Below are 12,507 nucleotides of genomic sequence, written 5' to 3'. Positions count from 1 at the left end.
AAAAACTGAGCTGTGAAAAATTATTTCACAAAAAAGAAAAAATGCCTCACAAAATGGCCAAAAAAAAATGAAAACGAGAAAATTTTATTTTTCTAAAACCTTTGGCTCTTGTTTCAGGCATGCTGCGGGTATAAATATGCCTTGTTAACACCCCCATATAGGTGAAATTTCTTAGAACTGAATAAAAAGGGCATAATTTCCTACACCAAAAATGGCCATTTTGTGTGGCGTTGTTCATATTCCCTGATTTCATGATTTATAACCTTCATTCGGCTGTAAAAACACTCCATCTGGGGTGTTATTGTATGATAAATAGCTTGTGAATACTTTAGACTTATTGTTTCATTGAATAAAAGGAGTTTTAAATGTTGGCCATTTTGTGAGGCATATTTTGGCCATTTTGTGAGGCGTGTAGCCATTTTAGCATTTTTTTCTTCCTATATTGAACAATGTTCGTTTTGTTTGATGAATACTATTCTTTAAACATCTTCTGTCATACTGGTGCCAGAAGTTCTCACCAAAATGTAAACTTAGTTCAAAAATTTGAAAACAAATTTTCAGTGCTCAAAATTTCTACATAAACAGTCATATTTATGCCAGAAAATGTGGTCCTAGTTAATGATTTCACCACAGGAAGTGTTGCCAGAAGACTTTTGTTTCATATGGTATCCACAAAACCTACCAGTATTATATAAAAAAATTAGTTACAAAAACATTTACAAATTTGGCCATTCTGTGAGGCTAGCCATTCTGTGAGGCATTTACCCGTAAGAAGAATTTTGTACAGTCCGCGTCATTTTCACAAATATTTTGTAAACACTGAGTAAAATCTAAAAACTTGATCAAATCTTTTAAGCAAGATATTGGAGTGCAATCCAGTAAAAATATGATCACTGCCAGATGTCACGTGTTTTGTCACGCGTTATGTCTTTAATGTTCTCCCTTTCAGTGCCACAAACTATTGGTTCCTACGTGTGGGATGAGAAGTCTGGCTACTACTTCGACCAGTCGTCAGGATTATACTACGATCCTAAAACCAAGGTAAGTGCCTTACTTTAATATTTCAACTAAAATCGATGTCATTGTACGATTATTAAGATTTTATTTCCAAAGCTTAGTCTAATTATCACCATCTGTATAATTTATTTTGAAAACGTCATCCTTTCACTTCTCTTAGTACTATTACAACCCAACTGATGAGAAATACTACTACTGGGACGATAAGGAACAGAAGTATGAGACGGTACCTGCAACAAGCTCACAAATGCCCGACCAGCAAACAGCTGCTTCCTCTGAAACACGTGAGTCAGATATCTTAGTTGTGGTTTAAAAGGGTTATATAACACGTGAGTCAGATATCTTAGTTGTGGTTTAAGGGTTATATAACGCCTGGATAATGTTTAGTGATTTACAATCATAATGATAATCTGTGTTATATTCAGCAAATTATATTATTCTGTGTAGTATTTAAATGTTTAAAATGTGTTTGTGAGCCAATGACGGTGCGTCTGAATTGAATGAGGCAGTGAAGAAAAGATTATTGAATCTACATAACATAGGGAAGTATAACTTACCAACTGGCTTCATCACTCTGTATATTTGAGCTCAGGCAGTATCTAGTCCGGTAAATCTAAAACATGTTATCTGGTCCCTTCTCACTGCAAACACATGTTTCTGTGTACATGTCTCACTGTGTATTACAAGGTGGTCTGACTCTTTAGCTACCACCCACGTGAGAGTGGTGTCCTCTGTCTTTATCATACCATGTGCCAATAAATTCTCGTTTCCTGTACTAGAGTAGACTCTAATGTTGTAGTTCACACTGTTGGGAGTTTTGGATATACTTATATTGATAGTTATCTTCTCTGAAATGGAAAACAGATCTAGATCTATAACTGGACAGGAGCTTCCAGAGTTTATAGGGTTAGTTTCTATCTGTATCGGTGAAGTGTCCAAGACGTGCTTTATCAGTTCTTTCCGTTTTACTGTCGTCCAGTCAGTTGGGACTGAGAGACGTCATGTTAATGTAATGGTTACATTATAAACAACAAACCATTCAATTGAGTGAAAGGATTTTAAACGTGTTACTTACTCGAAAGTATTAGAGAAAATACGAACGTAAGTATAAAAGCGAACATTGCAAGTATACTATGAGACTGAACGAATCATAATTCAGCCTTGAGGACAGCTGATTCTATAATCTATCGCTCTAATTCCATGAGGTCGTTAGATGTAAGAATAAGTCATAAGGTTATTAATTCCTTATTACTTTTAATTTTCCCAGTTTAATATTCTTGAAGTCAGTCTACTGAATCAGACGTCACACAGCCCCCTACGAAGAAGAAGACGTGTTTGGAGAGCAATGTTAATATTGTATAGAGAATGTATTATAAATGTCACGTAAGATGATTGACTGATACAGTTGCGATAAACAAATCTGATAACTTCTCTGCAACCTAAATTATAGAGTTTGTTGATTCAATGTAGTAAGGTTGGAAGAGGCATCAGCAGCAGAAGGGGAGCTGGTTCTGCTTCTGTTTCCAGCACGTCTGTGGGGAGGATTGGCAGACATGTTAACACCGATAGTTTCACGTTTGACCCATACCCAGAAAGGCATCCTCTCTTTCCCTTTGTAGAAAGAATCTTGTGCCAGCATGTAAGAAGGGAGGTCAGTAGCATCTCTTCGTCTCCGAACAGTAGAATCTTTAGGACAGAGCATGTCCTGTAGACTGATTAGGTGAGATAGGAGCTCTTCGGTTTCAGAATCTTGTCCCAAATCGTTGAGTACTCTGGTTATCAGGTTGTCAGGGTAACCAAGTTTGGTGGCGTATTGTCTGAATGGGTTGACTGGAGATGGTTGAGTAGTGGAAATAATAGGAAGAGGTTGGGTAGAGAGAGGTTCTTGTGCAACTGGGAGAGAAGAGGGTTCCACACTGAAAAAGGACTGTCTCGTTGGGACTGTGGAGAGGAACTCAGATGGGAAAAATGGGGTAAAGGTATTCATTAAGTAGTTGATTTTGTGGATGAAGTTGTTGTATTAATGTTATACAGAGGAGATAGCTTGATAATCTAGGTGAGATTGTGGTAGGTTTAAATACTGCTACCTATGATGGTCAGTGCTTGTTATCCTCTGTAGCTTAGCGTGGTGATCTGATCTAGTGATCTGAGCACATGATACGGGACCTAACTGATCCTGCTTGACACCTCAGTTTAACTTGTCTCACAGAATCGCTGTATCGGATCACTTTTGCTCTAGTGGTGTCAACTTGATCCAGGCTACGTGATAGAAAAACATGAATGTGACTACACGTGGTGTTGTTACATCTAACTTAAGAATGTATTCATTGGTTATTGAATAGGCTATAATCCCAAATTCTAATTTATTCTGTAGCAGCTAACTAATTAAAACTTGAAACTGTTACTAGGTTACCACCTACTGTTGTCTGTTACGTACCCAAATAAATATGGTTTACCTACGCTCCAAGCATCCATTATCCATTTGTATGAATGTCAATTGCTCTAGCTGTGGCCTCTATCCCTCAATTTCATACATTAGCTAGCTCATAAATGTGCCTTTGTATTCAGTACAAATGATTTCTGTTTTCCAAAACAGATTATTCCAATTATACGAGTTGTTCCGCTACGACAACCTCATACTTCATTTTAATGACCCACATTACGCTCGTAGAGTAAAATGAAATTGAGAGCTGGCTACAGCAAATGGACTATTGAAATATAACTCAATATTTGCGTGCAATGTAACTCTGTAAACTAAGCCCTCACGTACTCCGTAAAATAGGAATACTATTGATATTTGATAAGAATACTGTCGGGGGTTTAGTCCAATTTAAAGAACAGTGTTATATCATATCCACCAAAATGATCACTAATTCTGAGTGCTAGATAATGTATGAATCAAAATCACCTCAGTAATAATGAAGCAATAATTTCAGCGTCAGACCCTGCCGAGAAGGGTAAATCAAGTAATATCAAGGCTACGAAAGCTATGAACGCTAAGAAGATACAGAAAGACATGGAGAGATGGGCTAAGGCTAAAAACAGACAACAAGCTAAGGCTAACCCTCCGAAAGTGGAAGCCGAGCAACCCCAGCCAGAGGCTCCTGTTGTGGTAAGTTTACCTTCCTGTGTTGGCCTCCAAATATTTTACCCGGACCATCTTTACTGAAAAGTATAATTTTCATTTCGTTAAATTCATAATCATTGTACCATCTACAAACACCACTAATTTGTGCCATGTGTAAAAATTAAAACAATTTTTCCAACACGACCCTCCTTGCAGCAATCTGGGAACAGTATAGCCCTGAAGATAGCTCAAGACTACGCAGACCCTGTCTACCAACAGACCCAGCAACCAGGGGTTCCAGCCCCTCTTCCTCCCTCCATATTCCCCATCACCAACATCGCCACCGCTCCTGTTGTTATGACTGACGAACAGATTAACAGTAAATATGAAGACTTATCTGCTATCGCGTGCTTACTCTGTAAGAGGAAGTTCCCATCAGTTGATAATTTGAGGCGACATCAGGAACTATCAGACCTCCACAAAGTAAGCGGTTTATTCTTATAATTACAGTTATTAAAAACTCCTTTTTATTCCGAGATAATTTCCTTTTTATTCCGAGATAATTTATCAGGGCAGGAAATTATTACAAATTTACAACTTTATTACTTTAGACCGTTAATTCCTAGTTAATTAGATAAGTTATTAGATAAAGATGAGATTTAAAGATTTGCTCCTCAGACAAGTCTGGCGGCAGAACGACAGAAGATGTCCTCAGCAGGGTACACAGACTCCTCAGTGTTAGACTACAGGGACAGAGCGGCTGAGCGGAGGAACAAGTTCGGAGCAGACCCTGCTGCTCCTCCAGCTAAGTTCATGAGACGATGAGGGGGACTTGTCTTGAGTGGATACACTACAAGGTGAGGAGTGATTTGTTGGAAGTAAAACTCTGTTTTTCATCTGAAATAAGCTGACAAAAATAAACAATTATGAAAATATGTATAGGTGAAAAATGAAATCATTTCAAATTTATCAATTAATCAATTGTCAGAGCAACATAGAAGCTACGCGAGTAGATTGGGACAGTCTGCGAAGAAAAGATCGAAGTCAATTGGTTAAAAGATTTGCACTCATCTCTTGCTTGAAGACTTCTTATTTAAAGTTTTATTTCAAGATCAAAGGGTCATGTGCATCAGATATTTATTAAATCCTCTTCGTTTGGGGTCATTACTCATGTTTTAAATATTTTGACTCTAGTTATTTTGTAGTTCACATTCTATTTCATCTTAACTTAATCACTGTCAAGCCTTTCTCGAATAAATTCAAATCCTGCTCAAAATTACAAATATCAGCGCTTAACACTGCACACTAGTAATGTACTTTCTGTAGAACTGGGGTCAGTACTGGAAGTATGTAAGAAATAATAGAGGAACTAGAAGTATGCTACTGTAGGAAGATAGGAATGCTGAGTTGCACTTGTTTCCTGAACACATGGTGAAGTCACATTTCTCAAATACTTTCTCACCCACGCCGCTGCACATGTATTCTGAAATGATTAGATTAATAAATGCTATTTTCAGTAAAAGCAACGTGTTCTTGAAAATCGAACAGCTTCTCCATTTAAATAACTATTAAACTCTCCATCCACAGCTCATGTTTAATTATCCTACCGGGAGGAATTAACTACGGTTAAAAATAATCTCTATCTACAAATAGATAAAGGTAACCTCTGATCTCTACAGATCTCAGTACTAAACTCCTGCCTTATTATTATACTTAAATTTAGTCTCACATTCCTTTTAATGTAAATGTTGTAATGATTACTTACGTTTGTAGTTGATAGAGGAACAGTTCACTGAACACCCGGTTCTTATCAGATTCTTATCAATACCTTTATAGGTGAACTGAACAGATAAAATGTATTGAATGATAATATGGTTCGTGAAGAATTTATTTTTGCCTATATTATGACTAGTTGTTGCTACTCATGATAGAAAGAGAAGGATCCCAATATTGAGAATGAAATGAGGCTCCTACCTCCCATCTGTAACAAGTAGGTAAAGAGCCAGCCGGTCCAGTTCCAGTGCAGTTACTAATGTTACAGGTCTTGTCACTGATCTCACTAGTATTCGCTACCTCGCACTCATAGCACTCTAAACCGTTACCTGTTACGAGTAGGAGAGGGTATATTGTATGGTGCGTTTAGTACGATATCTAAATGTTATCTGTTAGGAGTAGGAGAGGGTATATTGTATGGTGCGTTTAGTACGATATCTAAATGTTATCTGTTAGGAGTAGGAGAGGGTATATTGTATGGTGCGTTTAGTACGATATCTAAATGTTATCTGTTAGGAGTAGGAGAGGGTATATTGTATGGTGCGTTTAGTACGATATCTAAATGTTATCTGTTAGGAGTAGGAGAGGGTATATTGTATGGTGCGTTTAGTACGATATCTAAATGTTATCTGTTAGGAGTAGGAGAGGGTATATTGTATGGTGCGTTTAGTACGATATCTAAATGTTATCTGTTAGGAGTAGGAGAGGGTATATTGTATGGTGCGTTTAGTATGATATCTAAATGTTATATGTTAGGAGTAGGAGAGGGTATATTGTATGGTGCGTTTAGTACGATATCTAAATGTTATCTGTTAGGAGTAGGAGAGGGTATATTGTATGGTGCGTTTAGTACGATATCTAAATGTTATCTGTTAGGAGTAGGAGAGGGTATATTTTATGGTGCGTTTAGTACGATATCTAAATGTTATCTGTTAGGAGTGGGAGATGGTATATTGTATGGTGCGTTTAGTACGATATCTAAATGTTATCTGTTAGGAGTGGGAGATGGTATATTGTATGGTGCGTTTAGTACGATATCTAAATGTTATCTGTTAGGAGTAGGAGAGGGTATATTGTATGGTGCGTTAAGTACGATATCTAAATGTTATCTGTTAGGAGTAGGAGAGGGTATATTGTATGGTGCGTTTAGTACGATATCTAAATGTTATCTGTTAGGAGTAGGAGAGTTATCTGTTTGGAGTAGGAGAGGGTATATTGTATGGCCGTTATGTACTATATTAAATGTTTAATCTGTTAGGAGTAGGAGAGGGTATATTGTATGGTGCGTTTGTACGATATCATAAATGTTATCTGTTAGGAGTTAGGAGAGGGTATATTGTATGGTGCGTTAAGTACGATATCTAAATGTTATCTGTTAGGAGTAGGAGAGGGTATATTGTATGGTGCGTTTAGTACGATATCTAAATGTTATCTGTTAGGAGTAGGAGAGGGTATATTGTATGGTGCGTTTAGTACGATATCTAAATGTTATCTGTTAGGAGTAGGAGAGGGTATATTGTATGGTGCGTTTAGTACGATATCTAAATGTTATCTGTTAGGAGTAGGAGAGGGTATATTGTATGGTGCGTTTAGTACGATATCTAAATGTTATCTGTTAGGAGTAGGAGAGGGTATATTGTATGGTGCGTTTAGTACGATATCTAAATGTTATCTGTTAGGAGTAGGAGAGGGTATATTGTATGGTGCGTTTAGTACGATATCTAAATGTTATCTGTTAGGAGTAGGAGAGGGTATATTGTATGGTGCGTTTAGTACGATATCTAAATGTTATCTGTTAGGAGTAGGAGAGGGTATATTGTATGGTGCGTTTAGTACGATATCTAAATGTTATCTGTTAGGAGTAGGAGAGGGTATATTGTATGGTGCGTTTAGTACGATATCTAAATGTTATCTGTTAGGAGTAGGAGAGGGTATATTGTATGGTGCGTTTAGTACGATATCTAAATGTTATCTGTTAGGAGTAGGAGAGGGTATATTTTATGGTGCGTTTAGTACGATATCTAAATGTTATCTGTTAGGAGTGGGAGATGGTATATTGTATGGTGCGTTTAGTACGATATCTAAATGTTATCTGTTAGGAGTAGGAGAGGGTATATTGTATGGTGCGTTAAGTACGATATCTAAATGTTATCTGTTAGGAGTAGGAGAGGGTATATTGTATGGTGCGTTTAGTACGATATCTAAATGTTATCTGTTAGGAGTAGGAGAGGGTATATTGTATGGTGCGTTTAGTACGATATCTAAATGTTATCTGTTAGGAGTAGGAGAGGGTATATTGTATGGTGCGTTTAGTACGATATCTAAATGTTATCTGTTAGGAGTAGGAGAGGGTATATTGTATGGTGCGTTTAGTACGATATCTAAATGTTATCTGTTAGGAGCAGGAGAGCGTATATTGTATGGTGCGTTTAGTATGATATCTAAATGTTATCTGTTAGGAGTAGGAGTAGGAGTAGGAGAGGGTATATTGTATGGTGCGTTTAGTACGATATCTAAATGTTATCTGTTAGGAGTAGGAGAGGGTATATTGTATGGTGCGTTAATTACGATATCTAAATGTTATCTGTTAGGAGTAGGAGAGGGTATATTGTATGGTGCGTTTAGTACGATATCTAAATATTATCTGTTAGGAGTAGGAGAGGGTATATTGTATGGTGCGTTTAGTACGATATCTAAATGTTATCTGTTAGGAGTAGGAGAGGGTATATTGTATGGTGCGTTTAGTACGATATCTAAATGTTATCTGTTAGGAGTAGGAGAGGGTATATTGTATGGTGCGTTTAGTACGATATCTAAATGTTATCTGTTAGGAGTAGGAGAGGGTATATTGTATGGTGCGTTTAGTACGATATCTAAATGTTATCTGTTAGGAGTAGGAGAGGGTATATTGTATGGTGCGTTTAGTACGATATCTGTTAGGAGTAGGGGAGGGTATATTGTATGGTGCGTTTAGTATGATATCTAAATGTTATCTGTTAGGAGTAGGAGAGGGTATATTGTATGGTGCGTTTAGGGGGTCAGGCCATGATTACGTAATATTGCTGTCAGGAGGGGGGGGGGTTGGGTCTTGATTACGGTTGATTACGGAAGGGGGGAGGGGGGTAAAAATTGCTAAAATATTGATTACGTAATATGTGAACGACCCCTTAGTACGATATCTAAATGTTACCTGTTAGGAGTAGGAGAGGGTATATTGTATGGTGCGTTTAGTACGATATCTAAATGTTATCTGAATTTGTCCGAGGGACTCACTATGGCTTGTTTCGTGTTCAGTCATCATTGAGGCAAAGTGTTGAAGTTTCAAATAAAGTTGAAATCGCAAATAATGGCTATATTATGCCATAAAAGGAGTTAATAATCCTTCGAAGGAAATGTGCCACAGAATGACAGATTGGCAGATTTCGTTTACCCGACATTCTTAATCCTGGAGAAAGTGGACACCAAAATCTAGAAAAATAGCAGTTGACAGATCAGTTTATGAAGTTGGCGGGTACCAGGTGACATAATCTCACCATTGGTTTGTGTCTCGCTGTAGTAGAAATTAGGCATTGGTGGGTAGGGTTCCGAGCAAACATCCACCTCTACCTTCTGAATTTCTAGTGTGGTACTGATTGCTATCCAACTAAGAATCAACACCACATATAGTTTTATCTGCTTCCGTGCTACAGCCGCCATATTGCTCCTGGGCACCTTGTACAAAGACTTTATTCAAATGATTAATAAATCGAACATAAAATAACTTATCAATGATCCGATAAGCCAACTTAAATAAATAAACGGATAACCTTAAAGTTAAATTGACATAATACTCTTTCCGTCTAGCTCTATCTAAAGACAGTAAATATTATTAAGACAAAAAATCAGCATATTTATCAATTCAAAACTAATAGTAACACAGCCGAATTCTCAAATGGCATATCTAACGTAAGAATAAGATAATTATACTACTTTACCGCGATATTAACGACTCGGAGGCTATTAGATAGTTGGAACTACTTAAAGTTAAACGAATACGGCAATCACAACCACTGAAACAGACCAAACATGTAGTTGTACAATGCACACCACTATCATGTGACGATACTATTTAATGATGTTGAGAGGCAAGGAAAGAGAGAGAGGCTCTCTGTGCTCTGACAATCACAGTATATAACTGTGAGCTCCATCACAAAAATTAATAACGTTGGTCTCGAATAATATTAATACACCATGGTTATTACACGGCAGTACTTATTTGAATTAACTATGTGCAGTGTACTTGCAACTTGAGGGAACGTAAGTTTCTCGTATGGGAGCGTTCACATATGACGTCAGCAGCTAGAGGGGGGGGGAGGTTTGGAAACGCTCCCTTTGCTAAAAATAGCCACTGTTAGTGTTCATACTTTTTCGTATTACATCAATTCAAGTAGGAACAGTCACCACCACAGACACTACAACATTCAAATCATATCATTAGAATAAACTTAACAACACAACGACCTACACAATATAAACGCTTTAAACCCGACGATTGACTTAAATGTTAAAGTTAAGTAATACAAGAAGATCGATCGGCGGACTACATTAAAATAGTGAAGCAAAAGATCACGCTGCTCACTAAATACCATATGTACACCTTTCTCAACAGGTGGGAGTGACATCGATTATGAAAGTTATTCACTGCAGATCTAGTTCTGGCCCTGGTGGAGATGTAATTTGACTCATTACCACTCAATGTAGTTGTACCACACTGGCCACTGTGATAAGGTGTTCACATGGGATAGGAGGTGTGGAGTAGGATCCTAGGAGCACATACATTACAACAGGAACACATACCAAATGGAGAGTGCAGGAGTGTGTGGCATGGGTTCTTTGTTGAAATTACGTTATTTATTAATAAAGGCTCTGCGACATGTACAACTTGAACCACATTATAAGTGTACATAACAAGTGATTATTAAATTACTTCGCCACATGACGGATATTGCATAACTATAACTATAAGTACAGTAATACCCCGATTTACCGCAGAGTTTGAGGAAGAGAAAAAGCCGCGGTAAATCGAGGTTTTGATTGTTTACATTATGTATGTTATGATACTGGGAGATGAAATATAAGAAAAACACAAGGTATAATAATTATTAACTGGAAATAGTCAAGATAATTATTATACTATAACTAAAGCCCTATTTATAGTAGTAGTATATGAAGGAAAGAATTGGCCTCGGTAAATAGGGGTTTTACTGTACAACTTTTTAATATAAAACAACATACCTTATCGGACCTTATTTGGACGGACTTTACATGAACGGACATAATTATGAACGGACATTAATATGAACGCTCGAAGGCATTCAAAACCATCAAAAATCCGAATTTTATAAAAAAAATGTTACGTTTTTTAAATTTCAGCAAATGATTTTTAAATCCATTTTTTATACAGTAAGTAAGAAAACCTTAGAAAAGCAGTCATTGAGCAGTAAAAATGTTAAAATATGTGTACATGATCAGTTTCTAATATCACATATCATCTTCATCAAATGGGTTTTCGTGCATGAAATAGTCCATGCTTAAAGCATCAGTGAATTCTAGCTTTTATATGGAAACCTTTTTTATCAAACTACCCCGGTCCTGCATTTCAGTGTTAACTTTTACAAGCCATTCGGCATGAAGTGGTTTTATCTTAGACAACTTAAGGTTAACCTTAACATCACGTGGAGCTTTCCCAGCACTTATCTGTTTCATTACCTCCCCAGGCTCCCCTGAGTAATATGAGCTATAACTCTATAACAACGTCGGACAATGTCCTTGGCGACACGATTTACCGTAATATCTAGAGGCTGGAACAAGTTTGTCATGTTGGCGGGGACTAGTTCATGTTGTTGAGTGCCATAATTTCGTTGACTTTTTTCCGCCAAGTGTCCCTTGAAAACATCATATAAATACTAGTAAAGTTTTCTGTGCCTCCGGCAGACCAAGGAGAACCTTTCCGTCGTTAACTTACGGCACAATAAAGTTCTCAAAGTTGTCATATTCTGGACAAAAAGGTTCGAAATGGAAAAATTTTTGAAAAATTTCAACGGACTTTAACTTGGACGGACATTAATTGAACGGACTTTATTTGAACGGACATTAAGATGAACGCTAGGGCCTCCAGCGTTCAAGTAATGTCCGTCCAAATAAGGTCCGATAAGGTATACATTATACACCAATGAATACATTACAAGTACAACTACAAGGCAGCTAGCAGGGGAACAGTCACGAAATACCCCTCTTTAATCCTCATACGGGCTAACCTACCAACCTACCAAATAAAGCATTACCATGAAATAAAGCATTATGTTATATAACGTCTTACGTCAAAACCTTGGAGAGGAAGGTGTAAGTTATGCCGGCATATATGCACTATAATGAGGTCGTTCACATACTATACTATACTACGTAATCAGCCGAGGGGGGAGGGGGTTTTGAAATGATTCCGCTAGTGTAATTTTGACACAATAGCTATGTGTAAAACTGATTGGGGGGGGGGGGTAAAAATTGTCCAAAAATTGATTACGTAATATGTGAACGACCCCTATGCAAGTTCCAAAGTAATACTAATATGCAAGACCAGTGTTAACTATACGATTTAGAGTAGTACAACAGGT

The 12,507-nt window shown here is 37.3% G+C and overlaps 2 protein-coding genes across 2 annotated transcripts in view; one reads left to right on the top strand and one right to left on the bottom strand.

Moving 5' to 3' along the window:
• LOC134826223 (RNA-binding protein 10-like) overlaps positions 1–5,316 on the top strand; it is a 28,791-nt gene extending 23,475 nt beyond the window's left edge. Inside the window, exons 11-16 of the mRNA XM_063838519.1 lie at positions 950–1,041; positions 1,178–1,301; positions 3,954–4,129; positions 4,301–4,567; positions 4,763–4,941; positions 5,073–5,316. Of these exons, the coding sequence (XP_063694589.1) occupies positions 950–1,041; positions 1,178–1,301; positions 3,954–4,129; positions 4,301–4,567; positions 4,763–4,909 (806 nt within the window). The 3' untranslated portion in view covers positions 4,910–4,941; positions 5,073–5,316. The remainder of the gene's footprint in view (positions 1–949; positions 1,042–1,177; positions 1,302–3,953; positions 4,130–4,300; positions 4,568–4,762; positions 4,942–5,072) is intronic.
• A 55-nt stretch (positions 5,317–5,371) lies between these two features.
• LOC134826224 (uncharacterized) lies at positions 5,372–9,564 on the bottom strand. The gene is made up of 4 exons (XM_063838520.1): positions 9,391–9,564; positions 6,059–6,186; positions 5,850–5,925; positions 5,372–5,567 (listed from the first exon to the last, which is right to left on the bottom strand). The coding sequence occupies exons 1-4, from the start codon at positions 9,551–9,553 to the stop codon at positions 5,419–5,421; spliced, it is 516 nt and encodes a 171-aa protein (XP_063694590.1). The 5' UTR covers positions 9,554–9,564; the 3' UTR covers positions 5,372–5,418.
• Positions 9,565–12,507: the final 2,943 nt, after the last annotated feature.

The sequence above is a fragment of the Bolinopsis microptera genome, chromosome 2 (assembly GCF_026151205.1).
Source record: "Bolinopsis microptera isolate Bmic1 chromosome 2, MBARI_Bmic_1.0, whole genome shotgun sequence".
Classification (NCBI taxonomy): domain Eukaryota; kingdom Metazoa; phylum Ctenophora; class Tentaculata; order Lobata; family Bolinopsidae; genus Bolinopsis; species Bolinopsis microptera.
Note: the sequence above shows the minus strand (reverse complement) of the source record. Positions and strands in the feature narration are given on the sequence as shown.

Coding starts and splice junctions, on each gene's coding strand:
- LOC134826224 (XM_063838520.1), bottom strand. CDS start 9,553: ATGGCGGCTGTAGCACGGAAGCAGATAAAACTATATGTGGTGTTGATT. Junction 6,187..9,390: donor CAGCGAGACACAAACCAATG/GTGAGATTATGT, acceptor TACTCGTAACAG/GTAACGGTTTAGAGTGCTAT. Junction 5,568..5,849: donor TTCCTCTATCAACTACAAAC/GTAAGTAATCAT, acceptor TAATCATTTCAG/AATACATGTGCAGCGGCGTG.